This window comes from Nyctereutes procyonoides, unplaced genomic scaffold (genome assembly GCF_905146905.1).
Source record: "Nyctereutes procyonoides isolate TBG_1078 unplaced genomic scaffold, NYPRO_anot_genome, whole genome shotgun sequence".
Taxonomy (NCBI): Eukaryota; Metazoa; Chordata; class Mammalia; order Carnivora; family Canidae; genus Nyctereutes; species Nyctereutes procyonoides.
This window is the reverse complement of record NW_026575051.1, coordinates 901,374-929,011: the sequence shown is the minus strand read 5'-3', so window position 1 is coordinate 929,011 and position 27,638 is coordinate 901,374. Positions and strand designations below refer to the sequence as shown.

Below are 27,638 nucleotides of genomic sequence, written 5' to 3'. Positions count from 1 at the left end.
GCCACCCCAGACGGCTCTGACGGGGGCGCCGAGCTGGAGCGACCGACCACGGCCACCTTCAGGCCAGCGCCCTTCGCCTCAGTTTCTCCCACCCCTACCGCCCTGGTCCTCCACCCTTCCAGGGGGCGGGGCCAGAGGTCAAGGCTAGTGGGTGGGATTGGGGAGGGAGAGAGGTGTTGAGCAGCCCTTAGGAGAGCCCTCATTTTTCCAGGCCCCCGGCTTGGGGCGCCTCTGTTCCCCATGGCGGGACACCTGGCTTCCGACTTGGCCTTCTCGCCCCCGCCGGGCGGTGGAGGCGACGGGCCGGGAGGGCCGGATCCCGGCTGGGGTGACCCTCGGACCTGGCTGAGCTTCCCGGGGCCTCCAGGCGGGCCCGCCCTCGGGCCGGGGGTCGGACCCGGCGCCGAGGTGTGGGGGCTCCCCCCGTGCCCCCCGCCCTACGAGTTCTGCGGGGGGATGGCGTACTGTGGGCCTCAGGTGGGAGTGGGGCTGCTGCCCCAAGGCGGCCTGGACACCTCCCAGCCGGAGGGCGAGCGGGGAGCCGGCCTGGAGGGCAGCTCCGAGGGGGCCTCCCCCGAGCCCTGCGCCGCCCCGCCCGGGGCCGTGAAGCCGGACAAGGAGAAGCTGGAGCAAAACCCCGAGGAGGCGAGTGAGCTGCAGCCGCGCTGGGGCGCCGGGTTGGGGGGCGACCACGGGAGGCGGAGGCGGTGGCCTAGGGCTCCTAGGCCCGGAGCCCGACAGGGGACCAGGCTGGGGCGGCCACCCGGGCAGAGAGGGGTGTGCGCCCTGAGAAGCCACAAGGCAGAGCGCGGGGCAGGTGAGGGCCGGGGCAGCCCCGGGAGTCGGAAGCTGCCCCAGGCTGGCCTTGCCCACCCCCACCCCCCCCCACCCCCCGCGTCTAGTAGCCCCTTCCCACTTCCAGGCCTGGCCTGACTGGGGTGGCATCACTCTGATGACCAGCCCAGTACCAGACCCAGCTCGGGGTTTGAGACCCTCTTCCCACCTTACTTGAAAATTTGATCCCTACAGGACTCGGGACTCAGGACCTTGGCCTTCGGGTTAAGCACGGCCTGAGGGTAAAAACAGTGCTTATCCTAGGGTTATTGTTCCTGCAAGGGTAGGGTGTGACTGATTTCTGCCAGAAGCTCCTGTTTGGGCTGTGTGTGGAAGCGTGGGGCTGGGTTTACCTGCCGTCAAGTTTAGGGCTTGCCTTCCTTGACCTCTGCCTTGGGGCCAGTGAGTCACCATTACGCAAGTGCACCCGCAGCACCCCCTCGTAGAGAACTTTAACTGATATCGGCCTTAATTCCGTAAGTTGTAAATGAGACAAAAACTGAAGCCAGGCCATTCCCCAAACGTAGGGTCTGCTGAGGGCCTGAAAGACTTCTGTGTCCAGCCCTGGCCAAGGATTTTTCCTTTTTTAGAAGGTTTTATTTATTTATTTATTTATTTATTTATTTATGAAAGACATAGAGGCAGAGACCTAGGCAGAGGGAGAGGCAGGCTCCCTACGGGGAGATTGTGATCCCAGGACCCCGGGATCACAATCTGAGCCAAAGGCAGACGCTCAACCACTGAGCCACCCAGGCGTCCCCCTGCCAAGGACTCTTAAGGATGTAGCTTCCAGCCCTCCAAAGAGACCAGTGTAAGCAATTAGAGATCAAGTACTAAGCCTTTAGACCTCCCAGAAGGAGGTGCGAGTGCTTCAGCCTGCGGAGTCCTAGACTTTGTAGGAGGTGACTGGGCCTTGAATGATAATGGATGCCAATTGTGGTCCATTTCCTAAGTGCCTGGCTGTGTGCTCAGTGCCTACCTACATCATTACCTCATTAACGGGCACAAAATCTCCCGGGGAGGCATTATTAGCCTGTTTCACGGGTCCTAACTACTAAAAGATGAAGCTAGGATCTGAGCCGAGGTTACTGTATTTCAAATCCCCAAAGTAGGATTTGGACCTACTCCGCTCCCCATCACCTAGCCATGATGGGGAGCGGAAGACATTTAGAGGTCTGAAGCATGAACTGAGCCGAAGTTGGCCTCTTTGAGCTTGATGGGATTGATCACCCTCGGAATACTTCTCAAAGCCTCCGGGACGGCACAGAGGTTTTAGCCGCTCTTCTGGTCCCTTTGGCCACCTGCCCTCATTGGAGTGCCTGTCCATCACCTTCTGCTCTGTCTACCTTAGCTTCCTCTCATCTACCTTCAAGCTCACATGCCAACCACATTTTCTGTCTCCTGCTGGGATGGCAACATGAACTGCTCCACCCTATCTAACACCCAGTGGTTCAAGGCCCCAACCGGTCGTCCTCATTCCTTTCACATTCTACATCCCATCTTTTGGAAACTAAGCTATCTTTGCCTTGGAAATACACCCTGAAGCAATCACTACCGCCCTAGTCCCAGCCCCCGTCTATGGGGGGGGTGAGATGGGGTGGGATGCGGGAGGCAGGGGGGTGTTTACTGAAGTTGCCTCCTTAGTCTGATGGCAACATGTCAACTGGAGTGAACATTTCAAAATCAGATCATTTACTCCACATCCATTCAGCAGCTCCCCGTTTCACGCACCACAGTATCCACACAGAATCTACCCTACTCCCCCTTGGATTTCGTGAGCTCCTCTCCTCATCCCTTCCCAGCCCTCAGCCTTTCACCCAGCACCACTCACCGCATGGGGTTGCTCGAGCATCACTTTCTTTTATTTAAAATTGTCCCCGTGCCCATAATCTACCCTGCTGTACCTTTTCCCATAGTGCTTCTAACCTAGTAACATACTGGATAATTACTTGTCTCTCCATATTAGAATGGAAGCCCCTTGAGGCCAGGGCTTTCTGTCCAGTTGTGTAGCCACTGGTTTACAGAAAGAGCACTAAATCTGTTGAATTCATCAAGGAGAATGCCTGTATGTTGCAAAAAGATAGAGTAAAAATAAGGAATAGTTTGATTTTAAAAATGAGCACCAGCTGTCTACCTATCATTTAATTCACACCTTTTCAGAAATACATTTTGTTGTGTGTTTGTGTCTATGCATGCCCTGTCCTACTCTGGAAGCACACTGGGGGAGACTATATTGAAATGACCATTAGAGACATGGTGCCCTTTACTTTGTCTAGTTTCAAAACCGCCTCAAGTTGGGGTCATACTCATAAAATCTTTTGTATTAGTGGGCTCACAGGCAGCAGCTCCCTTCATAACTGGATGGGTGTTTGCTCTCATGGAGGCCAGGGCCTGCCTTTCCGTCTGTGCATGCATGGAGCTCTGTGTGGACTGGATGCGTTTTCTTCTGGGGTGAATGACGTTTGTAGATAGGTCATAACTAGATTTTTGGTGGATAATCTGGGTGCAGATACTCCATGGACCATTCCTTGAGGCCACAGTCAGTTTCTTGGGGTCCAGGTGGGAAGGGGGACGGACAAGTTACACATTTGTGTTCTTATGTATCCTCTGCCTTTTTTGGATGCAGTCCCAAGACATCAAAGCCCTGCAGAAAGACCTGGAGCAATTTGCCAAGCTCCTGAAGCAGAAGAGGATCACCCTAGGATATACTCAGGCGGATGTGGGGCTCACCCTGGGGGTTCTCTTTGGTGGGTCTCCCTCAGTATTGTCCTGACTCACAGTACACAGGGAACACATCTCTAGAAGAACATGCCTGAGCTTGGGCTTTTCTTCCCACCAGGGGAGCAAGGGCAGGGGGGCAGGGGCAGGCTTTACCTCCACACATGAAATAGGGCAGAGAGGGAGGGTAAAAAAAATACCTGGACCTTGAGTTCCTTGTGGGAAGAAGTAGAACCCTGGTGTGGGGTCTTGGGAAGGAAAAGATGGGGAGGCCCTGGGTCTTGGGGTCAGGAAGTTACTGCCTCCTGCCTTCCTGCCTCACCTTGTGTTTTTTTCAACTGGCCTCCCCAGGGAAGGTGTTCAGCCAAACTACCATCTGCCGTTTTGAGGCTCTGCAGCTCAGTTTCAAGAATATGTGTAAGCTCCGGCCCCTGCTGCAGAAGTGGGTGGAGGAAGCTGACAACAATGAAAATCTACAGGAGGTGAGGGTGGGGAGGGAGGCCCAGGGAACTGCCCGAGTCTCTTAGCCCAGTTTTCAATGCTTCTGTCCCTGGTTTGTCACTCTCCTTCTTGGGGGCAGTAATCCTCAGTGGGATGGAATAGAATTCCTTGGTTCTGTTGGGAAAGGGGTCCAGAACCGCCTGTCTAGACCCACACTTCCAGGATTCTATTTCATACCATCTGTTGCTGGTGACCCGACCCTTAGCAATGAGCTCTGGAGTCACTACCCTCATGGTGCTCAAGAGATCCAAAGCCTGCCATTCCATTTTCTCCTCTCTTGCCACTCACTCCCTATCTCCCCAGATATGCAAAGCAGAGACCCTTGTGCAGGCCCGAAAGAGAAAGCGAACAAGTATTGAGAACCGAGTGAGAGGCAACCTGGAGAACATGTTCCTGCAGTGCCCGAAGCCCACCCTGCAGCAGATCAGCCACATTGCCCAGCAGCTCGGCCTTGAGAAGGATGTGAGTGCCTTGTCCCTGTGTCCTCCAGTCTCCTCCCCCGTCACCACCTCCCTGTCCCTAGCTCTGCCTCTTGCCCTCCAACCGCTCTAGACCTGTTGGCTTTGGGCCAAATTACTAAGCAAAGCCAGCCCCATTTCCCTGAGCTTCGGATTAAGTGTCACTGTACCTTGTGTCTTCCATCCCAGGTGGTCCGAGTGTGGTTCTGCAATCGTCGGCAGAAGGGCAAACGATCAAGCAGTGACTATTCGCAACGAGAGGATTTTGAGGCTGCTGGGTCCCCTTTCTCAGGGGCACCAGTATCCTTTCCTCTGGCGCCAGGGCCCCATTTTGGTACCCCAGGCTATGGGGGCCCTCACTTCACTACGCTCTACTCCTCAGTCCCTCTCCCTGAGGGTGAAGGCTTTCCTTCTGTGTCTGTCACCACTCTGGGCTCTCCCATGCATTCAAATTGAGGTGCTGGCCCTTCCCAGGAATGGGGGCCAGAGGAAGAGGGAGCACTAGGGAAGGAGAACCTGGGGTTTGTACCAGGGCTTTGGGATTAAGTTCTTCATTCACTAAGAAAGGATCTGGGAACACAAAGGGTGTGGAGGCAGGGAGTTTCGGGGAGGGGGGTGGCTGGTTGGAGGAAAGTTGAAGTTCAAGGATGCTCTTGTTTTTAATCCCCACATCACTCATCACTTTCTTAAATAAAGAAGCCTGGGACACAGTAAGTAGATACTTTTGTCTTTGGTTTGTCCTCCTGTGGTTACTGAAGAGGGGTTGGGGATACCCAATAGTTAGATATAAATAGCTCTTAGATCCCACCTGAAAAATTCAAACTGCTTAGCCACAGGGTGTCTGAGGGAGAGCCGGTATTGGAACCCACTTACTTGGAGAGTGCCCCTATAAGTGAACTAGTTCTTCAGAGCCTGGGGAAATCTGAGTGGAATGCCTTACTTTTACTTTATTTTAGAGAGAGTGGGGATGGGGGTGGACAGGAGAGAAGCAGCCTGGAGACTCCTGGGACTCCATCCCAGGACCTTGAGATCACAACCTGAGCTGATATCAAGAGTCAAGCACTCACCTGACTGAGCCACCCAGGCATCCCTGGCACGCCTTATTTTTATAGCTCATTGACTATTAGGACCTGGCTTTTTGCTTTCCTCTCTCTACTCTGGAAGTGTTCTTAGTGCTTTTATACTAAGGAATGATCTTTAGATACTTTTTTTTCTGCTATTGCCCCAACTAGAAACTCCATCTTTGTTTTGCTGTATGCTTTGTTAATACCAAAGTCCATTTGGTTTCCACTTGAGGTTTTGGCCTAGTCTGCTCATGAGCAACTCCTCAAACCCCCATGTTGTTGTCCTGGCTCTGCCATTACTTAATTGGGGCTCTTGCCTGGAGCTGTTTTCTTGATGTGGGAAAAAAACAACCAAAACTTGGGCTGGTTTAAGTAGGGATACAAGGAAATGGACAAAGATTGCCAATAGGTCAACATAAAGCTTTCCTAGTAAGAGCTATATCATTGACAATATGTTGGCTTGGCTAACTGTACATGGGTTAGGCTCATTCATGCTGAATAAAGTCAGTATCTGCTCTACCTGGTGTACCAGGTTTTCTCTCTTCTATAATAGTAGGGGTGAAATTTGTAAAGGTTCCACCATCCTCAAGAACTTGACCAAATTTCATCTACTTTAAGACAGTGGATCTGTTTTTCTTTTTCTTATTATTTTTTAAACATTTTATTTATTTATTCATAGAGACAGAGAGAGAGAGAGAGAGGCAGAGACACAGGCAGAGGGAGAAGCAGGCTCCATGCAGGGAGCCTGATGTGGGACTCGATCCCGGATCTCCGGGATCACGCCCTGGGCTGGAGGCAGTGCTAATAAGCCTGCTGAGCCACCAGGGCTGCCCTGTTTTTCCTTTAAAATAGGAATCTTAGGTACCTCTTCTCCAGTCTCCCACCTCCAGCCCATTCCACCTGTATCTCTGCCTCTCTTTCTCATCTCTGTGTCTCTCATGAATAAATAAAATCTTAAAAAAATGAAATAAAATAGGAACCTTAGGTACCTCTTCTCCATTCTCCCACCTCCAGCCCATTCTATTTCAAGTGAGCAGGTTCACATTTCTCTGTGCTTTGCTCATCTCTTCCCCTAAGAGTCCATTAGTTTTCCAGACCATACCATTCTTTCAAGAACTGGAAAGCCAGGAGTGTCAGACCTGGAAAAAGAATAAATGTCTAGGATTGAATGAAGCTGCTTATTTATTTGGAAATAGAAGCAAAGCTCTGAAAAGCCAGTTCAAGATCATGGTCTGTGTCAGTGGTTTACCCACAATGTAAAAGCTTTGAGGTCATGTCTTGGGTTTTCCCAGTATGCCTTAGTGATGCCATCCAAGAACATTAAGCGCTTGTTTGTTCCAAGTCTGCCCAGGCATGGCCTCTGCAATTGACGGGTGCTCTGACCAGACACTCTAGTGCCTCCGACGACAAGGACCTACCTACAGCTTGTAATGGAATTTCCAGCTTGCAACTTCCGGAGGCAACAATATCTTTGGCAGGAAACCATCTCTTCTGTCACCGTGCCCATGAGGGCCTGCTTCCGGCCTTGAATCAGTGTCCATAGTAATGGGCACGATCCCCTGTAGTCATTCCCTCCCAGGGAGGCAAGGGAAGATGGGAGCATTTCTTAGGATCCATCGGTGCTCCACTGTCTACCCCTGGCCTGGAGGTGCTGGCTCCCTGTCCTCTGGTACCCTGGTGGTGGGCCTTAAGTCTGGATGCCTACATGACACCCTGGGCACCGGAAGTCAGCCTCCCTGGCAGCCTGGATGCTGAAGCCAACACAGGCCACATGGAACCAGACATCACAACCGTCACACTGAACCCAGGCAACTGTTTCTTCTTGGGGTAGGTAGCAACAAGTGGCTGCACAGGGCTCCTCGCCCCCAGCTGCAGGTGGAGCCCTGGGAGTGCTCACTGGGTGCTTCCAAGGGCATCCATGTCGATTGCTGAAGAAAGTGACACAAAAATCAGGGTCACTAGAAACCTGTAGAAGCCTAGAACTTTCCCCAGGGTAATCCTAGAGGGAACCTAGATAGACTCACTGGACCAATGGTGAACCTCAACAGTAGAGCTAACCCAGGTCTTCCCAGTCCAACATCTGTTCCACCTCTGTCCACCTCCTATTCCCATCCCCATTCCTATCCCCAGAGCAGAGGGCCACCTCCCAGCCCAGGGCACTAAAAAAGAATAAAAAAGGAATTAAAATTGAGAAAGTTCTCTCCACTTACCCAGCAGGTGTCTGTGGGGTTGTCTCTACACGGAGTTTCTTTCTGGGCTCCATAAAGACTGGGGGGGCCTCAGGAATCTCTCCCTCATCATCCAGCTCTGCCAACACTCGGTGAGCTGATTTCCTCCGATTTCTTGGGGGTGGGTCAGAAGGGGTACTCCCCACCTCCCTAGGAGGAGTGGGAACAGGCAGGTTCTGTGGCCCACCCCCACTCCGGGAAAAGGTGAGGGGAAGGGGTCTGAGCTTGCTGAGACTACCGATGGAATTGAGGATCAACGTGGCTTTCGGGGAAGGGGAAAGGGTGCTGAGGGGGCGCTTTGGGGCCCCTTGCGGGGGCAGCATAGGCTGGAAGCCAGTCCCAGTTCCCTCTTCACCACTAGACCTCGGGATGGTAATGGCCGCAAAATCTTGAGGTTTGACTCGGACTTGCTGAAACATGAAGTAGAACTCTGAAGGGCTGGTTCCTGGGGGCCCTTCAGGGCCAAAAGTCACAAGGTCTCCATCATTCAACTCCAGTCTGTGACCCCTTGGGAGTCGGACATTATTGACCAGAGTCCCTGTTGATGGCAGGGCACCAGACAGATACAGAGAATGACAAAAACAGAAATGACCAGAGTCAGGAGAGGAGAAATCTGGCCTCCTTTGCTTTTCTGGGGAACATGAGGGAGGAGAACATGACCCTTGTCATCAACTTCTCAACACCTGAAGTCCCTCAACAGGTGACGCCAGATATTAAGCTCCTAGTGAGTTGAGAACAAGTTTATTTTTTATGCCGTCCCACAAGGCATATGGAAGGAATGGACTCCTTCCCTCACTCTGCTGAGGTGCCATCCTCAGACATATTTCTCACCCAGCTCTAACACAAAAACAGTTAATGGCATACCATGGACTGTCTGGGTTGAGATCTTGGCTCTATCTTACCAGCTATGTCACCTGAAAATTAAGCTATGCTTAACGTTTATTTTCTGTAAAATGGGGACTATATTAGTGTTCACTGACATTCGATGTGCTTAGAACAGTACCTGGTGCCCACAGTAAGCACTAAATGAATGTTGGCTCCCATGTTAACCTAATCTCCACAACACATCTGAAACCGACCTTACAAAGCCTTACATTATACCTATGAGGAACTCGAGACCCAGAGACGTGAAGGGACAGCAGCAAAGCCCAGGCCTTCTCCCAGGCCTTCTGAGGTTGACTACAAATGCCTGCCAGTCAAGGAGCAAGACCTATGCCCTGATCATTAAAACATAATCCAACATATAACCGTCTTCAGACAAAAACCAGGTGCCTCAACAAATTTGGAAACTGAGTCATCTGAGTTTGGCTCCCAAGACCCCAGATCATCCCTATTATGATGCTTCCCTGATGATGGCAGGCCCTGCATCTACCTCCCAGCCCCTGTTTAAATGCTTCCAGCTAGGCAGCGACCATTGGGGGCCAGTCCCACAGAGAGCTTCTGACACTGCACACCTTGAGTGGGAAGATGCAGGTCAAGACAACTGTCCATCCAATCTGATAGGGCGTTTGGGAGGCAGGCAGGGTCCCTGTGAAGCCCTTTGATCATTCCAGCCCAGAACTGCAATTGCCCAGGTGCAAGGCTGCTCACCTTGGCTGCTATGGTCCTCCAGGCTGACCCTCCAGTCATCACCCCGGCGCTCAGCGTGCAGCTCCGCATGGACTCCAGAGATGAGGCCAGGCTCCCTCTGGGGCTGCAGGGCCACATCACACAGGTCGGCCCTACAGCCCAAGCGATAAGTGCAGCCAGCCCCGTTAGGGGGGTGGAAGGTGTAGAGATCACCACCCCTGCCTCCTCCTATGCGCAGGAGCTGGAAGCAGGGCAGCATGGGTGGTGCCCTCTCTGCACCACCTCTTCCACTTCAGGAGTCTATCACCTCTCCCACACCTGAGCCATGCACGCTGGCCTAAGTTCACTTTCTGTCTGACGCAAATTTGAGCTGCTTTGTGCTTTTTTTCAACTTTGAGCACAGGCTTGAATTTGTACCAGGGATCAGTGGTAAAACTCAGAGGAGAACCCAGGCCTGAGTAGTGCAAATTCAGAGTGCAGGGCGCCTAGGCACGGGATACAAACAAAACTGTCAAGCAGCTTTGCAACCGAAGAATTCAGGAAAGGTCCCAGTGCAGCGCAAAGAGGAACACGTCCTGTGGCACTTTGGTTGAGCCGGATCCTCAGGCTGCCCCAGGTATTCAGGAGACTCAATCTGTGCAAGGCAACAACACATTAGGCGCCTCCCAGGGAAATGCGGTCTGTAGATGGGTGTATGGGATTCCTGCTCTGTACCATACTACCCTGTCACCTCTGCAATTTGTAGAAAAGAAGCTTCCTATCAGACTTGCTTATCCAAATCGAGTAGCCGTCCTGCTCGCCCGCGCCGCCTGGTCCTTCAGGCCACTCCCTCTCACAACCAGTTCCCTTCAACCCCAGCGGGAGGCGAACCCACTGTCCCCCAACAGGCAGTGCAAACGGTCCCTAGGTTCTCCAGCAAAGCGAAGCCAAGCCCTGGCCTCCCGGCTTCTCCCGGCGCGGCGCAAAGGGGAAGGGGCTCCCGGGGTCAGTCAGGGCCAACCCAGGCTTCCCTCCCCTGCCCTGTCCGGTGCCCCACCTACCGCGTGCAGGCTCCTCGTGCTGTCCCCCGCAGGCAGCGCCCGCGTGTGCGGCGGCGGGGACCCCTCCGGCTGCAGCCGAGCCCGCGCGCGACCGCCGTTTGACAGCGGGGAGGCCGGGGCGCGGGGGCGTGGCCTCGGGGCGCGGGCAGCGCCTGGGCCGCCTTCCGAGATCCCGGCCCGAGCCCGAGCGACGAGCCGCCACCCGGCCCTCCTGGTTGGCCGGTTCCGCTGCCCCCCGCCGCTCCATTGGCCGGCGCTCTGGGGAGCTCCGATTTCCCGCCTTCCGCCTCTCCTGATTAGTTCTCCTGTTTTCCCGGGTTCCCGGAGTTGGGAGGGGCCGCCGGCGCGCGGAGACGTCCCCCACGCCCTCGGGCCTGGGGCTTTAGACCCCACTGCGCCTGCGTGCTCTCCCCCTCCCCCCTCCCCCCTCCCCCCTCCCCCGGCGGCCCGCCGAGCCGCCCGCTCTGCGCAGGCGCGGTGGCCGCGCCCGGGGCGAGGGCCGGGGGTGGTGGCTGGAGGCGGAGGGCGGAGGGCCTCGCGCTCGGTAAGGGGCATTCGGGAAGAGTCGGTTGGGGGGCGGGGAGGGGCCGACGGGGGTTCGGGGGTGGGTTCAGGGGTCCATAGGGGAAGAGGGGCACAGGGACCAGGGGAAGGAGCAGATGAAGTGGTCCCAACGGCCTTAGAGCCCCGGGTCCAGCAGGGGGAAGGCTCGGGTATCGGGGGAGACGCGGGAGTGGAAAGAGCTGGGAGCCCGCGGGCGTGCAGTTGGGACGGGATACGGCAGTGAGGGACTAGAGTGATTCAGGAAGAAGCAGAGGAGGCTGTAGGGAGGGTGATAGGAATCCCAGGTAGGGGAGACTAGGTGCGTTGTGGTGGGAGGGCAGGGAGACCTTGAAAAGACCTCTCGTGTTCTGGACCCTGGAGAGAGGACGGTGGGCGGCAGGAATGGCAGCTGAGGGCATGGAAGAGAGAAACTGAGGACAGCGGCCGGAAGGCTCTGGATGAGATGTCAGGAAATTGTTTTTTCTGCCAAGGGCTCTCGGGTGCCTGTTCCCAGGGGACCTGGGGGAGGTGTCCTGCCCTACATGTGGCCACATTCATCTGGGCCCAGGCCTTGGGCCAGTGCTTTAATAGGGAAGGACCCAGGAGTCATGGCTTGGTGGTGTCTGGATGGGCTTCCAGAAGGCCTTGCTGAGCCATGGAGAAAACTCTGGAGATTGGGCTCACAGTCCCTGCACTGCGTACCTCCTTTCTCACCTCCGACAAGGAAAGGCAGAGGCCGTAGAAACTTAAAGAAGAGGGTAAAGGCTTCCCAGAATTCTAAAAGTAGGAGTAAAGTCTAAGAGCTTCCTCTCAGCCTGCCTTAATTACCTCCATCTCATGGTTATTGCCATAGTTCTTCTATTAGGAACGAGGTTGGGTCAAGCGAGTGATCTTCGGGTATTTCCTACTTCTCTTGAGAAGTTACTAAAGGATTATGACTTTGTTATCGTAGGGGCTTTCTCTTTGGAAGGTGGCCTGAAAATTGAACTGGGGTGTCCTTGTTTCTCCTATTGTCCAGGGAAACATAGATGGCTGGACACAGAATCTAGAGACTTCAGATAATGTGGAGATGTTTCAACCTTCAGGTCAGTGGGCCCAGGCAAGGGGACTGGTGATTGCCTTTCCTTAGAAAACCGACCATCTGTGTCCTTGTGATTCCTCAGGTTCCACTGGGTTGATTCCCCCATCCCACTTCCAAGCTCACCTTCCAACTGTACCAAGAATGGCTCCCACCTGGGTTTCAGACATTCCCCTGGTCCAAACCTCAGCCCATCAAGATGTCTCAGAGAGGCGGCCAGACAACCAGAGACCTCAAGTGATCACGTGGGAACAGGATATTTCTGGCAATGGGCAGGAGCCAGGGCGGAGAGGCAGGTAGGGATTCATTGTTTCTCTTTTCTTGGGCTTGCTTGCCAGTGACCCTTTTTCTTTTTTTCTTTCTTTTTTTTTTTTTTTTTAATTTATGATAGCTACAGAGAGAGAGAGAGGCAGAGACACAGGCAGAGGGAGAAGCAGGCTCCATGCACCGGGAGCCCGACGTGGGATTCGATCCCGGGTCTCCAGGATCACGCCCTGGGCCAAAGGCAGGCGCCAAACCGCTGCGCCACCCAGGGATCCCAACCAGTGACCCTTTTTCACTGAAATAGATTCCTTACCCTGTTTCAGCCCTTAGTTCCCTAATTTGTGCATTTTTGCATAAGCAACTCCTGGAGCTTATAATAGGATAAAGGATAAGGCAATGTGCTCCGATGCTACAGATGGGGATAATGAAAATGAATGAGATCCTGATAGCAATGATTTAAAAGCCCTAAGGGAAGAGGTAGATTGACCAGCAGCTGATAGCAATGAGCAACATATAGGGTGAGAGAAGTACAAACCAGGAGTATAGGCTGTACTATGGTAGCGTGGATTCTGATGGAGGACTTGCCTTTAGAGCTGACCGTGCTATTTGCCAATGTTTTTTTTCTATAAAAATTGTGATTCTTACTCTTGATATTTCGTCATGTGTCTCTTCTCAAATGTACGGAATGTCATTCTGCCATTTTGCTCTAGAGTGGGGCTGCAGATGGGTCTGCCTTGGACCCGGTCCAAGAGAAAGGAGCATGATGATGAAAAGGGGAGCCCCAGAGTGGGTATCAGGAGACAGAGACTCTGATGCTAGTTTGGCTACCAACTAGGGTCCTTTGGCCAGTTAATATCTCTAGGCTGTAGGGACGCCTGGGTGGCTCAGTGGTCAGGTGTCTGCCTTTGGCTCAGGGCATGATCCTGGAGTCCCAAGATCGAGTCCCACATCAGGCTCCCTGCATGGAGCCTGCTTCTTCTGCCTGTGTCTCTACATCTGTCTCTCCGTGTCTCTCATGAATAAATAAAATCTTAAAATATATATATATATATATATATATATATATACACATATATATATCTAGGCTGTAGATCCCCATTTTATTTTTATTATTATTATTATTATTATTATTTTTGATCCCCACCATTTTAAAAGAAAAATCCTGTGGTTCTGGGCCTCAGTGGAGGAGGTGTGTCAAGATCCATGTTATCATAAGTTGGTTTTAAACTTTACAAGACACCAGTGGTCTATGTAACTTATTAATGTGCTGTTGACTCCTGGATACAGGATAGATACAGGATATCTAACACTCAATAAATGCTTTTAATTAGTGCCTGGTCTCACTGTATTGATACTAGAAGCCATGATGACCTGTCTTTCTCTGAAACTTCCTCCAACTTTTCCTTACCCTTAAATCAGAATTCAGAAGTCTCTAGGTGTCTTCCAATCCCTATTTCAGAATGTGGGGCCTAATGATGTGCATGTTTGATGCATCTGCCTGTATGTAGCTCAAAAGAGATCATGTTCCGTGAACTCAAGTAGCCTTTAGGTCCTGTGAGTGCCACTGTGAGCCTAATATGCTTAGGACGGTCATGATAAATGACAGTGATGATGCAAATGCAGAGATTCCCCTGGCCCACCTTCATCCTCCCTCCCCCCATCTCCTCCTCCTCCTCTCTCTCTTTGTGACCTCCACCACCCTCCCAGCACCAGACAGGTCTCACCTGTGCTAACCTCTTTGAAGGTCTGTGGAGATAGAGGGGTCACAGGCCCTGAGCCAGCAGGCTGAGCTGATCTATCGGCAGCTGCAAGAGCTGCGGCGGCTTGAGGAGGAGGTCCGAGTCCTGCGGGAGACCTCATTGCAGCAGAAGATGAAGCTGGAGGCCCAGGCCATGGAGCTGGAGGCTCTGGCACGGGCGGAGAAGGCCGGTCGGGCTGAGGCTGAGGGCCTGCGTGCTGCCTTGGCTGGGGCTGAGGTTGTCCGAAAGAACCTGGAAGAAGGGAGCCAGCGGGAACTGGAGGAGATTAAGAGGCTGCACCAGGAGCAGGTGAATATGGGGGTGAGAAGGGTTCAGTTCCTGCTGGAGGAACTGGCCAGAAGCTTCCTAGCAAAGAGCAAGTTTCACAGAAAAGTCCCTATGACCAGTGGAGTAATAAGATGTCTGGGGAAGGTGAAAGACGAATTTGGGTGTTTTGGTCTTTGTTCAGTAGGAAGTACTTTGTGTTCCTGCTTCACTCAGGATACCCACTTCATGTGGGAGCATTGTAGGGGTGGTGAGGAGGGTGGGAGACGTCTCCTGAGGTGGACTGGGGAAAGGAGAGGACTCATTCAGCAAGCATTTCTCAGTGCTACCTTTTGCCATCTGAGATCTGTGTGGGGACTCTGGGGTGGGCAAATCAGCCTGAGTCCTTGTGGGTGGAGCTGACAGCCGACTGGGGGACTTGCACATTCAACACCTTATGTAATCCTAATTAATTAATTGCAATTGGGAGAAATGCCAGGAAGGAGAAGGACAGGAAGCCCTAATGTGGACAAGGGCGTTAGGGGAGACCACCCTAACCAGTTGACATGTTAAGAAGTGAAACCATAAAGATACTGGAAGAAAACATGGGTGAATTCCTTTTTTTTTTTTTTTTTTAAAGATTTTCTTTTTTTAAGTAATCTCTACACCCAAAATGACCCTGAGATCAGGAGTTGCATGCTCTATCTACTGACTGAGCCAGTCTGGCAATCTGGTACCCCTGGTGAATTCCTTTATAACAGATTGGTGAAGGCTTTTCTACTTATGAGTTAAAATCCTGTCATTAAAGGAAAGATGGATACATTGGCTTTATAATTTTAAAATTAGAAATGATAAAGTAAAATTAACAGATGATAAAAAATATTTACAGTTCATATCGTGAAAAAGGCTAATATCCCTAACATATACTCTGTGCCTAGAAGTTGATAAGGGAAAGGTAGCAATCTAGCCAGAAAATGGACACAGGAGGTAGTTAAAAAAAAAATACAAATGGCCTTTAGATTTATGAAAGATGCATCTTGATAAGTTGTCATTTGAGCTGAATAGGAGTTGGCTGGTGAGCTGGCGACACTTGGCAGCCTGTGGGGCATAAGGAGGCCAGAGGGGCAAGGGGTATGAGTGTAGAAGAGGGGGGTGCCCTGGATGGTGTGCGCACGGGGAGTCCTTGGGGCCTGTTCAGAATTTTATACTTTACCTTGAGAGCAGTGAACTCTGTTTTTGTTATTTTAAGATTTTATTTATTCATGAGAGACACAGAGAGGCAGACACAGGCAGAGGGAGAAGCAGGCTCCCTGCAAGGGAGCCTGATGTGGGACTTGATCCCGGGACTGAGCCAAAGGCCTGAGCCAAAGGCAGCTGCTCAACCGCGGAGCCACCCAGGTGCCCTGATGAAAAATTTTTAAATAGACACTGCCTGTGTCTCTGCCTCTCTCTGTGTGTCTTGTGAATAAATAAATAATCTTAAAAAATTATTTTTCATCTATTTGATAGAGAATGAATGGGGGGAGGGGAATACAGAGCGGGACAAGCAGACTCCCCACTGAGCACAGGGCCTGTCTTTAGCCCCAATATCATGACCCGAGTCAAAGTCTGACGCTTAACCAACTGAGCCACGCATGCGGCCCCTGCCCCAGAAGGCTTCTGAAGACTGGTCAGGAGTTTGTTGGTATTGTGCAGGCCAGAGAGGAGGGCGGCTTGCTAAGGTTGGAGACAGAAGTGAAGATACATTTAGTGGAGAGAGACCTGGCAGGGACCGCTGACAGAATGGCAGGTGGACGGAGGACAGTGGGGCACCAGGGGCTGTCTCCATTTTTGCCATGTTGTTTTCTAAGGTTACGGAAGGTGGGATTGCAAGGACAGGGTCTGAGCAGGAATGGATTCAGAAAGTCCAGAAGTGGGAATGAGCTGGCCCCTCTGTGCCCTCTCTTCTCTCCACAGCTCTTGTCCTTGACACAGGCACACCAGGAGGCTCTTTCCAGTTTGACCAGCAAAGCTGAGGGCTTGGAGAAATCTCTGAATAGTCTGGAAACTAGGAGGGCAGGGGAAGCCAAGGAGCTGGCTGTGGCCCAGAGGGAGGCCGAGTTGCTACAGAAGCAGCTGAGGTAAAGTGGGGGTGGACAGCAAATGGGATCCAGCAGGTGGGTGGATGTGGCGAGTCTCCAGGGTGCCTCACTGATGGCTGCTCGGTTCCCATCCCAACCTCAGCAAGACCGAAGAAGACTTAGAGGCACAGGTGACCTTGGTTGAGAATTTAAGGAGATATGTGGGGGAGCAAGTCCCTCCTGAGGTCCACAGCCAGACCTGGGAATCGGAGCGACAGGAGCTTCTAGAAACAGTGCAAGTGAGAGAGTGCACCTCTGTGTGGGCTGGAGGTGGGGTGAGAAGGCTCAGGGATCAGATCCTGGGAGACGGGTGGCCCCTGAAAGCAGTGCTGACAAGGGGTGGCATCAGGCTGCTGCTTAAGGGTCTGCAGAGCAGCCGCTCCCTCCTTTGCACTTCCTCCTGCAGTACTTGCGGGAGGACCGGGATGGCCTGCACACCACGGCGGAGCTGCTGCAGGTGCGTGTGCAGAGCCTCATGCACATTCTTGCCATGCAGGAGGAGGAGCTGACCAGGAAGGTAGGCCCTTGCCTCCAGCGACTCCCCGAGGGTGGGAAGAGTTGCCGGGCTGCCAGAACCTTCTGGGACCTTCTCTTCAGTGAAGCCCTCTTCTTGCTGTGGCTCTTGTGGCTTGGGTGGGACAAAGAAAACAAAAAAAAAAAAAAACAATGCCTGGGTGCACTTCTGGCCCTTCCTCCAACGCAGGTCCAGCCTGCAGACTCCCTGGAGCCCGAGTTCAGCAGGAAGTGCCAGGCCCTGCTGAAGCGCTGGCGGGAGAAGGTGTTTGCCCTCATGGTGCAGCTGAAGGCCCAAGAGCTGGAGCACAGAGGATGTGTGGCACAGCTGAAGGGACAGGTCACTTGACACACCCTCTCACTTGACTCTCTCTCCCTGTTCGTCCCCCCGCCCCCCCCAACTCCTGGCTCCTTACACAAGGGATGGTACTTACCCACCAAAGATCTCTTGAAGAGTTACCCTGTGTACCGGGAACATAGTCCTGAACAAACACAAGTAGTGCTGGCACGGAGCTTACGTTGGGCAGCAGAGACACAGCAGGCCAGCAGACAGATGATGTCAAGTGATTATCGTGTGCACTAAAGAAAAGTGCAAAAGTGTGACAGAAAGAGACCCCAGGGTGGGCGTGCTTTAGGTAGGATGGTCAGGAATGGCTTTTCTAAGGAGGTGACAAAGTCCAAGCATGGGTGGCTGGGCTGAGGTGGTGCATCCTTGTTGGTATGTCACAGTGTGGTTCCTCAAGGTGTGGGCACGTGGAACATGCTTCTAGAAGGAAACCTGGACTCAGACTCCATCTCAGGAACCCAAGCTTGTCTCCCTGCATGATGTTCTTTCAGAGACTTTGACACCAGCCCCTCCATTCCCAGTGCCCCCCTCCAGCTTTCTGCCCTAGCTGTGCCCCGTCTTGCTTCCTCCCCACCCTGCCCAGGTGGCAGAGCTCCAGGAGGGAGCTGTGGCCCAGAGCCAGGAGCAGGCCATCCTGCAGCGCTCCCTACAGGACAAAGCCGCAGAGGTGGAGGTGGAGCGGATGAGCGCCAAGGTAGTGGCTGAGCCAGGCCGAGGCTGGGTGGGGTCGGGTGTGCCTCTCACCACTGCCCCCCACGAGCCCTGGGGAGGGGACCGCTGTCTTCACTGCATCCTTCCCAGGCCCTGCAGCTAGAGCTGAGCCGTGCTCAGGAGGCCCAGCGCCGGAGGCAGCAGCACACAGCCACAGCCGAGGAGCAGCTGAGGCTTGTGGCCAATTTTGTCAGCAGGTATATGGGATGGAGGGTGGGCGGAGTAGCATTTTTGCTTCCCTGGTTTCCTGGGTAGCCGGAAGTTTAGGAGCTTAGGCAAGAGGGGCTGGAAAGCTGGCAATTGGAGGATGCAGGGCTAGAGGTACCCAGCCCTTTACTGTAAAAGTCCCTGTGTTTGTTTTTCCCTGGGGCAACCTGCTCCACATTCACAGGAGGGTCGCTTGTTACAACCATGCATGTTTGGTTGGAGGTGAAACCGTGCTTCCTCCTATAGTGCCACTCACTGGGAGGTTCTCCACCTTCAGAGCTGTTGGAGGATGCAGAGTGTGGATACACCATCTTTTTTAAAATTTTACAGGCACGCCCTGTTTAGTTGGCACCAAGTTTAATGTATTTATTTTAAAGCTGTACGCCTCCTGGCTTACTAGATAGTCTGTGACATGTATGCCAATTTCCTCCTTAATCATTTGCAAGCCAGTGCCTCTCATACCAACTTCCTAGGTGTGTCCTTCTCGACTCCTGTTTTACAACCTGTAGGAGGGCCTCTAAGGCGGAGCGCATGCTTCTTTGTGCTGGTGACAGCCCCTTGTCAGCTTTGGACTTGGGAATACTGAGATGGGCCCCCATAGGCCTCCTGGCTCGGTGCCTGCTTGTCATCTGCACTCTGAATGTTTACTGTTACCACGAGGCTGTTCTGGGTGGATAACAGAAGAATTACTGGTGTAGAAAATTGTGAGGCTGGATAGGTCCTTGTCCACCATCACTTTCTGTTGGGTTTGTACCTTGAGGACTAATTTCACTTTAAAATAATCATGAAAAATTTCCGCTTCTTATGGACTTAGACTAGTTATAATGAACCACCCAGATTCACCTCATCGTGCATGCCTCCTGTTCCCAGAAGAATGGGAAGGTTGCACTGTGCACAGGGCTTTACTTTGGCACCAGGACATCACTGAAATGGTCCTTGCCAATGACTGATTGCCAGAAAGTTCGTGAGGCTTAAAACAACCCACACTCAGATTGTTAATCATGTTTGTTTGTCTATCTCTAGATGGCCTGGAAACTTCATCAGGAAATGGCTTTAATAAGAGCCACAGGAGGTGTTGGAAGTTTTTAAATAATGGGTTTCTGCTGTGCTGCAAGGGATATAACCTTTATCATCAGCCTTTATCATCTACGTGTTTTTCAGTCAATACAGACTTGGACTCTCCTGGAGAGTTCTCCCCTTGCCTTGGCCCTGCTCAGTTTTCGTGAGCCTTTGCTGTACCGCTTGGGGCACGGCCAGCCCATAATGCTCATGGGTCTGGCCTTCACTAGTGTCAGGGAATTGTGAGGGTAGCTTTGATCTGTAATGCATATTAGTGACCAAAACATAGGTTATGAGAAATAAACTCTGCAGGTTGCTTGGAAAGATAAAAGATACATAGGCGATGCCTTCTTGGAAACTATGTGCCTTGTTCTTTAGGGAAAATGTACCTAAGTTCATACACCCACACATGGGGTACAGTGCCAGGAGGTTTCCAAAACCAGGAGACATGTCCAGGGACTGCAGGCAAAAAAAGTCCAAATGAGCTAGAGATGATCCATCTTTATGGTGTCAGCCCCCATAGAGTTGTTTGTACTGATGTGTACTGAACTCTGTGTGTTATGGGCTCTGGGTCGGGATGAGGTATGTGACCCTATGAAGCTCATTCTTGTTTTTACCACAGGGCTCTTATTAAAGATACTGATTGATAGGACCCAGAGGAGAAGCTTGCTGTAGGTTTTGGGACCAAGCAAAGCCATGTGGTCCTTAGGAGCGATGGGATCATTTTTATTTTTATTTTTTATTTTTATTTTTTTTTTATTTATGATAGTCACAGAGAGAGAGAGAGAGAGAGAGAGAGAGAGAGAGAGAGAGAGAGAGAGATGCAGAGACATAGGCAGAGGGAGAAGCAGGCTTCATGCACCGGGAGCCTGACGTGGGATTTGATCCCGGGTCTCCAGGATCGCGCCCTGGGCCAAAGGCAGGCGCCAAACCGCTGCGCCACCCAGGGATCCCGGATCATTTTTATCTAACAGACACTAAAGGGTGTGAGCGCTCAGGCTTTCCTCATTGGCCGAGGCCGAGGGGCTCAGATGCGACTGGCGGGACAGAGTTGGTGCCCCAGCCCTCGGCCTCAGCTTCTCTTTTCCCTGCTATGGTTTTCCCTGCCTGTTCCCTGCATATTCAGCAGTATAGGGTAGAAGGAGTTGTTCCTACGAGTCACATCAGGTCCTTCAAGGGATGAGTGGGGTGGAAGGGTCAGTGATGTGTGCCTTCTCCAGCTTTCAGACCTGGCTCCAGAGCACCATGGCTGAAGTGGAAGGGGCTGCAGCCCGGCTGCCCTGCCTCAGCAGCCGAGTCAGCTATGCTGTCCGCAGGGTCCACACGATTCGGGGTGGGTAGGGCAACTGCCAGACACGCTGTATTCCTGCCCCTGCCTTCCCCAGCTCTCGCCTCCCACATTCGACCTCATGCCTTCTTGTCACCAGACCATGCATCCCTTCCCCTTTCCCTCCTCAAGCTCCTCTCCGTTGCTCTCTGCCTTTTCTCCCCCAGGCCTGATGGCTCGAAAACTGGCCCTTGCTCAGCTGCGCCAGGAGAGGTGAAGCCTGGGGCACTGCGGTGGATGGGAGGGGGTTAAGGTGGTGTCTGCTGGGACCCCAGACAGTGAGGACTGAAGGGGATGGGGGCTTAGGGATCAGGCTAGGTGACTGGCCCTGACTCTGTTTCCCTTCCCTGCTGCAGCTGCCCCCCAGCCCCGCCAGCCACACACGTGAGCCTTGAATTGGAGCAGCTGCGGGAAGAACGGAACCGCCTGGATGCAGAGCTGCAGCTGAGTGCCCACATCATCCAGCAGGAGGTGGGCCGGGCCCGGGAACAAGGTACGCTTGGTCCTGGCGTTACAGAGCTGGAGCAGGGGCCAGAGTTGGGTGTGTTGGAGAGGGAGGAGTGGGGTCTGGCCACAGAGAGACCTTTGAGTGCCAGCTCTTCCCAGGGGAGGCGGAGCGGCAGCAGCTGAGTGAGGTCACCCAGCAGCTGGAGCAGGAGCTGCAGCGCACCCAGGAGTCCCTGGCTAGTGTGGGGCTGCAGCTGGAGGCCGCTCGCCAGGGCCAGCAGGAGAGCACAGAGGAGGCTGCCAATCTCCGGCAGGAACTGACCCAGCAGCAGGAGCTCTATGGGCAAGGTGTGCAGGATACGGAGTCCGTTTACCACGGAGGGCTGTGGGGAACGGAGAAGCAAAGCTTCCTCTGACACATCCCACCTGCACCCCCCCCCCTCCCCCAGCTCTGCAAGAGAAGGTGGCTGAAGTGGAAACCAGGCTGCGGGAACAGCTCTTAGAAACAGAGAGGAGACTGAATGAGGCTCGGAGGGAGCATGGCAAGGCAGGTGAGATTTGCTTGGGTGGCTGTGGTCGTCCGGGGAGAAGGCAGTGTTCGACATAAGGGTTTTTGTTTTGTTTTTTTAAGATTTATTTATTTGTTCATGAGAGACAGGCAGAGACACAGGCAGAGAGAGAAGCAGGCTCCCCATTGGGAGCCTGATGTGGGACTCAATTCCGGATCCCGGGATCACGCCCTGAGCCAAAGGCAGGTGCTGCCCAACTGCTGAGTCACCCAGGTGTCCAAGGATCTTTTTATTTTATTTTATTTTATTTTGTTTTATTTTTTTATTTTTTTTCCCAAGGATCTTAAAGCTGTTTTTGAAGTATGCAAATAATGAAGTTACCAAGAAATGGCACAAATACATTCTGAGGCGGTGAACACACTCCTTCAGCCAGCACACATAGGAGCACCAGCATGTGGCCAGCCCTAGTACCCCCTGAGCCCTGCCTAGCCACCCCCCTCCACAAGGCCACGGCCATCCCAACCTCACACCAACCATTACCCCCAACTTTTTTCTTTTTCTTTTTCTTCCTTTTTTTTTTTTTTTTGCCTTAAAGCAATAGAAAATTGTTCTCTTACAGTACTGGAAGCTAGAAGTCTGAAGTCAAGATGCTGGCCAGGGTTGGTGCCTACTAGAGGTTCTGAGAGTCTGTTTTATGATTCTCTCCTGCATTCTCATGGTTGCTGGCGATCAGTGGCATCCCTGGTTTGTTGGCACGTCATTCTGTCTCCATCTTTACACGATGTTCTGTGCTGCACGTGTCCGTCTCCCAACTTTTTTTTTTTAAAGATTTTGTTTTTGAGTAATCTTTACAACCAGCATGGGGTTCAAACTTACCTAAGATCAAGAATCATGTACTCTACCGACTGACCCAGCCAGAGGCTTCCCCCCAATGTCATAGTAGGGAAAAGTTCAAATACGTAGCCAAATTACAAGACTCACGCAGTGCTCACTTGTGTACCTCCTCTAACTAGATGCAACAGCTATTCCTCTGTTTTTTGTTAAAGATCTTTTTAAAAGATTTTATTTATTTATGAGGGACATAGAGAAGCAGAGACACAGGCAGAGGGAGAAGCAGGCTTCCTGTAGGGACCCAATGTGGGACTTGATCCTGGGACCCCAGGATCATGCCCTGAGCCAAAGGCAGGCACTCAACAGCTGAGCCACCCAGGCGTCCCTAACCTCAGTGTCATTGGCACACATTAAGAAGACATTAATTGCACCAAATTGAATATCCAGTACATATTCAGATTCCCCCTAAATGAGTCCAGGAAGGTTCAGGGATGGGGTTGTGGAGCATCAGCCACTGTGCCCAGCATGCAGAAGACATAGCCCCCCAGTGTTCTGCCCACAATTCCAGCTGTTCTCATGGTGCCACACTACCTCTGGGTTGCCCCACACCTGTGCCTTCTGTACCCTGGCTTCCACTAGTGGTCTCCCTGCGCCAGATGCAGCGCAAAGCCACCTGGGAGAAGGAGAGGAACCAGGAGCTCAGGCGCCTGCAAGATGAGGCCCGGAAGGAGGAGGGGCTGCGGCTCACCCAGCGCCTGCAGGAGCTAGAGAGGGACAAGAACCTTATGCTGGTAGGGGGTCAGAGACTGGGCCCTGGAGCTGCCTGGGGAGTAGAGGCCTCACTGGGGAGGGGTGGCTCTGCCGGGCTAGGTGGCATTTGACCCTCTCCTTCCCAGGCCACCTTGCAGCAGGAGGGTCTCCTCTCCCGTTACAAGCAGCAGCGACTATTGGCAGTTCTTCCTTCCCTCCTGGATAAGGGAAAGTCTGTGGAGTCCAGCCCCAGGGACCCAGGGTCTTCAGCAGCTGTGCCTCTGGCAGCACCCACCACCAGGGAGTCCATAAAAGGTAATGGTCTAGGTAGGAAGGGATGGATGGATGCATGCGCAGGACTTAAGGAATCTCTCCTCCAGGTGCTCTTAATGGTGAGCATTTTTCTCCATGACCTTTGGAGGCACACAGCCCCTCATCCATGCCCACCTTGGGCCAGAGGACACCCTCCCTCATAACCCTCCCATCTGATGACAGCCCTGTTCTCTGCAACCGGAGCTGCAACAGCCTTGTCTGTCCGGCTGCTATCCCTGGGGTCTTCTTTCCCAGGATCCCTCTCTGTCCTGCTCAATGATCTGCAGGGCCTGAGTGAGGCCATTTCCAAAGAGGAAGCTGTTTCTCAAGGAGGCAACCCGAACTGTCCTGCTCCAGTGTGTGGCTGAACAGCTGGGGACTCTGCCTCTGGGGGCTCAGGGTGGGGGGCCGGCCAGCTGCCCTCGTGGATACCAGCCACCAGGATGTCTGAATGCTGTGGCTCAATAAAGGAGATTACAGTGTGCCATGTTTTCTCTGGGACTGAGAGGGAATTCCCCTGCAGCCATCTCCATCCACCCGGAAAATGCGAGAGGTGGTCCCACCCAGCTGTTTTCTCTAGGTAGTGCCTTTCTCAAAACCCCTTCCCCAGGCTGCTTGAGAAGTTTCTGGCAAGCCCCAGGTTTTCTTTTTCTCAACTTTTGTTTTAAAACTCTTTACTTCTGGAAGAAGATCACTGCCCAGAGTGAGGAATATAAAACATCGCTCATTTGCTCAGAGCCAGGCAGTGTCCTCGCTCAGGGGCCATAGTGGTGGGCTTGCTGAGTGGGTCCCTGCTGCCGAGGCACTGCTGTCCCGGTGGTAGAGACAGAAGATGGACAGGTACCTAAGTACCTAAGTGAACAGACAGGCATCCTTGGGAAGAGAAAAGACATACAAAGTGACAGAACCTGACCAGGGAGAGGCCGCCCGATGCAATGCTGCCTCCCTGAGGAGGGGCTGTGTGGAGGACCTGCCTGAGGTGGGGAAGCAAGCAGCAGCGTTGGCTGGAGTCCTGCAGAAGGCAGGCTAGCATGGAGGGGGACCTGGTGGGGTGCTGGTTTTATTCCAAGTCAGTAAAAAGCCCTTGGAGTACTTGTAGCAGGGATGCAACCACACGATTAGGCTGACTTCCTTTTTTTAAAGATTTTGTTTGAGAGACACACACAGAGAGAGGCAGAGACACAGGCAGGGGGAGAAGCAGGCTCCATGCAAGGAACTGGATGTGGGACTTGACCCCAGAATCATGCCCTGGGCCAAAGGCAGGCGCTAAACCGCTGAGCCACCCAGGGATCCCTAGGCTGACATTCTTAAGAGATAGGTAGGCTGGCTGTGGAGGTTGGGGTTTGGGTTGGGGAGGGAAGAAGAGGGGGTGGGGAGACCAGTTAGGGTAACTGGGGAGGGCTGGAGAGATGGGCTCCTGGGCTGGGCTTGGGGCAGGGTTGGGGGAAGGAGCAGAATGAAGGCTTCAAAGTGAGCCACAGAGGGACAGTGGTGTCCTCACCAGGGGGGAGCAGACCAGGTGGGGAACAGCCTGGGGAGGGTGGGAGATGTTAGTTAGGGAGGCATTACTTCCGAGAGGCTTACTGGACCTCCAGACCAGGGGCAGCCTTCCTGAGGGCTCCAAGAGATGGAGACAAACCTGGACTGAGGTCTGCAAGATGGGGGGGGGGTTTGAGGGGAGGGGGGAAAGGGCAGGGAGGACCAGGCAGTGGCCAGAGGGGCAGTGAGCAGGATTCCAGAGGGAGGAGGAAGGGGCGGAGATCCACAGGAAGCAGAGGCAGTTTCCTCCTGAGCCTCTGGGCTGGGACGGATGGAGCCAGCTCCGGGGTGGGGGAAGAAATCAGGATGTCCTCATACTTCCTGGCCTGCCATCTCCCACATGGCTCCTAGGTGTAATTCTTCTGATGTCATAGCTTGGGAGGCCCCTTGAGTGCCTGATGAAGGCGTGTGCTACTGCACGTCCCAGTCCTGAGGGGAGGGGGGATTGGGAGTTCCAAAGACAAAACAGCCCCAAGGGGGAAGCTCAGGGTGCTGGCTGGGGCCATCCTAGCTGCGTTCTGTATGTTTGGAAGGAGCATCTCTCCCTGCTCCTGCCGCGGCGTCCTGCCTGCTGGCCCCTGTAATTACACTGCTTCCCCACGCATGGTTGGCTTCCATTCCTTGGCTTCCAGTAGTGCCAAGGAATGAAAGGTGGAAGTCCCTGTGACTAGAGATGACAGGTAGGTATTGATGGCTGCAGAGTGTGTGGAGGAGGACATGAACACAAGGGTGGGGTGACCGAGGTCTAGGTCATCAATAGAGCTGGGGTGGCTGAGTCCCAAAATGAAGGGGGGGGGTGGCACTAAAGTGAGGGACGCCACTGTCAGAGGTTACACATTAGCCCTGGCTTTCCAAACGGGTTCAACCAGTTAGGTTCTGATGGGATTCCTGTGTCACTGGGCTGGCCCCTCCCCAGAGATTGGACACCTCCTCTCAATCCCTATAAAGCCTCTTGGGGTTCCTAGGCACCTACACTCAGCCCACCCCCAATTTTGGGGGCCAGGAGACAGCTATGATGCTCAACTGGAAGCTACTGGGGATCCTGGTCCTTTACCTGTGTGCTGGAGGTAATCTGGGAACAGAGCAAGGAGTGCAATTTGGGGTGATGGAGGATGGTCAGGTGGGGCAAGGGTGAATTAGACACCTAGGGATGGAGGAGACTTCAGAAGATTCTGGGTTTTCACATGAAGGAGGGAGTTAGAAGTTGAAGGTGATGCAGAAGAATGCATTTTAGCTCAATGTTTTTGCTGGTTCAAGTGTAGGTCCATGTGGCAATTTAGATCAGAATCCAGGTGTGTGGGTGAGTATGCATCACGACTGAGGCCTGTGGAGGGTGGATGTGTTTGCAAAGGGTGGGGTCTGGTTGCCACATGGGCCCAAGGTGTAGATGGCTTTGGAGGTGTAGACCAGCACAGAGGCCATGCCAGTGAGGGTCCCAACCCTAGCTGGATGGAGCTTATGTCAACTTATGTTGGTTTTTTTTTTTTTTAATTTTTTAAAAATTTATTCATGAGAGAGAGAGAGAGAGAGGCAGAGACACAGGCAGAGGGAGAAGCAGGCTCCATGCACCGGGAGCCCTATGTGGGATTCGATCCCGGGTCTCCAGGATCGTGCCCTGGGCCAAAGGCAAGTGCCAAACCGCTGCGCCACCCAGGGATCCCTGATCTGCTGGTTTAAAGTAGGTCAAGTTAATGATTCCGGACAAGGTTTTTATGTCATTTTAAGATCACTTCGGTCTGTTGTTAATGTGTGGAGAGCTCTTTGAGACTGACTTTTGAGGTAGGTTTGTGATGTCTGCTCAGGCTGTGGTCTATCCCAGAGAGCCTATTCCCCCTGACTCTAGCTGGGGCAGGGAGATCTGGCCCTCACCACCTTCTACCTTTCCCCTTCCTCTTCCACAGGCATCACAGGCAGCAGAGAGCACCCCCGTCCCCCACCCACAGACACTGGAGAGGAGGAGGGCTCCCCAACATTGCCGCAGGGCCCCCCAGTCCCTGGTGATCCCTGGCCAGGGGCACCCCCTCTCTTTGAGGACCCTCCACCTCCAGGCCCCAGTCGTCCCTGGAGAGACCTAACTGAATCCGGAGCCTGGCCTCCTGAACCCCCGAGAACCGACCCCCCTCAGCCTCCCCGGCCTGATGACCCCTGGCCAGCAGGACCCCAGCCTCCAGAAAACCCCTGGCCACCTGCCCCTGAAGTGGACCATGGACCTCAAGAGGACCCAGATCTTGACCCACCCCGGGAAGAGTACAGATAAAGGGACTTCCCCAGAGGCTTCTTGGGGCTCCAGGCTGAGTGCCCCAAGTGTACCTTTCTGATTCCTCTCCAGTTCTCCCATCAGCCTCAATCACCTTCCTCTTCAATTTTTTTCTGAACTCTGAAAGCGTCATTCTATTATCTGTCCTCTCTTGAGATCCAGCCCCCTTTCCTCCTTTTTTCTTTGGCAGCTGAAGCATACACCCCTACCTCATGCCCAGTCCCCCCACCTACCTGCTTCCAACCTGGTCCCTCCTCCCACCCCCTGGGGCTCCTGGGGCCAGGTTGGTGGCCCTGCGTTCTCTGCTGCCACCTGGTGGCCGACAGCTGGGAACTATCGGAAGACGGAGACCATTCTTCCATGAAATGGAAAAATAAAAACCATGTTTTCTTCATTTTGAATCTTGGCTG

General features: G+C 53.2%; 4 protein-coding genes across 16 annotated transcripts; 3 read left to right on the top strand and 1 right to left on the bottom strand.

The window, feature by feature from the left end:
• Positions 1-240: 240 nt before the first annotated feature.
• Positions 241-4,967, top strand: POU5F1 (POU class 5 homeobox 1). Its single transcript, XM_055330084.1, has 5 exons — positions 241-645; positions 3,461-3,581; positions 3,904-4,034; positions 4,357-4,515; positions 4,701-4,967. The coding sequence occupies exons 1-5, from the start codon at positions 241-243 to the stop codon at positions 4,965-4,967; spliced, it is 1,083 nt and encodes a 360-aa protein (XP_055186059.1).
• Positions 4,968-6,734: 1,767 nt separating this feature from the next.
• Positions 6,735-14,100, bottom strand: TCF19 (transcription factor 19). 2 transcript variants are annotated; one of them, XM_055330083.1, is made up of 4 exons: positions 14,022-14,100; positions 9,394-10,006; positions 7,786-8,341; positions 6,735-7,503 (listed from the first exon to the last, which is right to left on the bottom strand). In XM_055330083.1, exons 2-4 carry the CDS (start codon positions 9,629-9,631, stop codon positions 7,263-7,265), a joined length of 1,035 nt encoding a protein of 344 aa, XP_055186058.1. In that variant the 5' UTR covers positions 9,632-10,006; positions 14,022-14,100; the 3' UTR covers positions 6,735-7,262. The 2 variants fall into 2 exon arrangements, with proteins under 2 accessions (XP_055186058.1, XP_055186057.1); XM_055330082.1 differs by lacking the exon at positions 14,022-14,100 and adding an exon at positions 10,413-10,743.
• CCHCR1 (coiled-coil alpha-helical rod protein 1) lies at positions 10,828-23,916 on the top strand. 12 transcript variants are annotated; one of them, XM_055330074.1, is made up of 19 exons: positions 10,828-10,956; positions 11,974-12,040; positions 12,200-12,329; positions 14,042-14,345; positions 16,257-16,420; positions 16,524-16,659; positions 16,827-16,937; positions 17,124-17,273; positions 17,863-17,973; positions 18,081-18,187; positions 20,477-20,589; positions 20,751-20,796; positions 20,940-21,076; positions 21,190-21,378; positions 21,480-21,581; positions 22,159-22,283; positions 23,027-23,161; positions 23,267-23,435; positions 23,688-23,916. In XM_055330074.1, exons 2-19 carry the CDS (start codon positions 12,025-12,027, stop codon positions 23,798-23,800), a joined length of 2,358 nt encoding a protein of 785 aa, XP_055186049.1. In that variant the 5' UTR covers positions 10,828-10,956; positions 11,974-12,024; the 3' UTR covers positions 23,801-23,916. The 12 variants fall into 12 exon arrangements, 11 of the variants coding, with proteins under 11 accessions (XP_055186049.1, XP_055186046.1, XP_055186048.1 ...); XM_055330071.1 differs by having other exon boundaries at positions 12,119-12,329; XM_055330072.1 differs by having other exon boundaries at positions 10,905-10,956; positions 11,908-12,040; positions 12,119-12,329.
• A 2,001-nt stretch (positions 23,917-25,917) lies between these two features.
• Positions 25,918-27,629, top strand: PSORS1C2 (psoriasis susceptibility 1 candidate 2). Its single transcript, XM_055330085.1, has 2 exons — positions 25,918-26,038; positions 26,873-27,629. The coding sequence occupies exons 1-2, from the start codon at positions 25,984-25,986 to the stop codon at positions 27,226-27,228; spliced, it is 411 nt and encodes a 136-aa protein (XP_055186060.1). The 5' UTR covers positions 25,918-25,983; the 3' UTR covers positions 27,229-27,629.
• Positions 27,630-27,638: the final 9 nt, after the last annotated feature.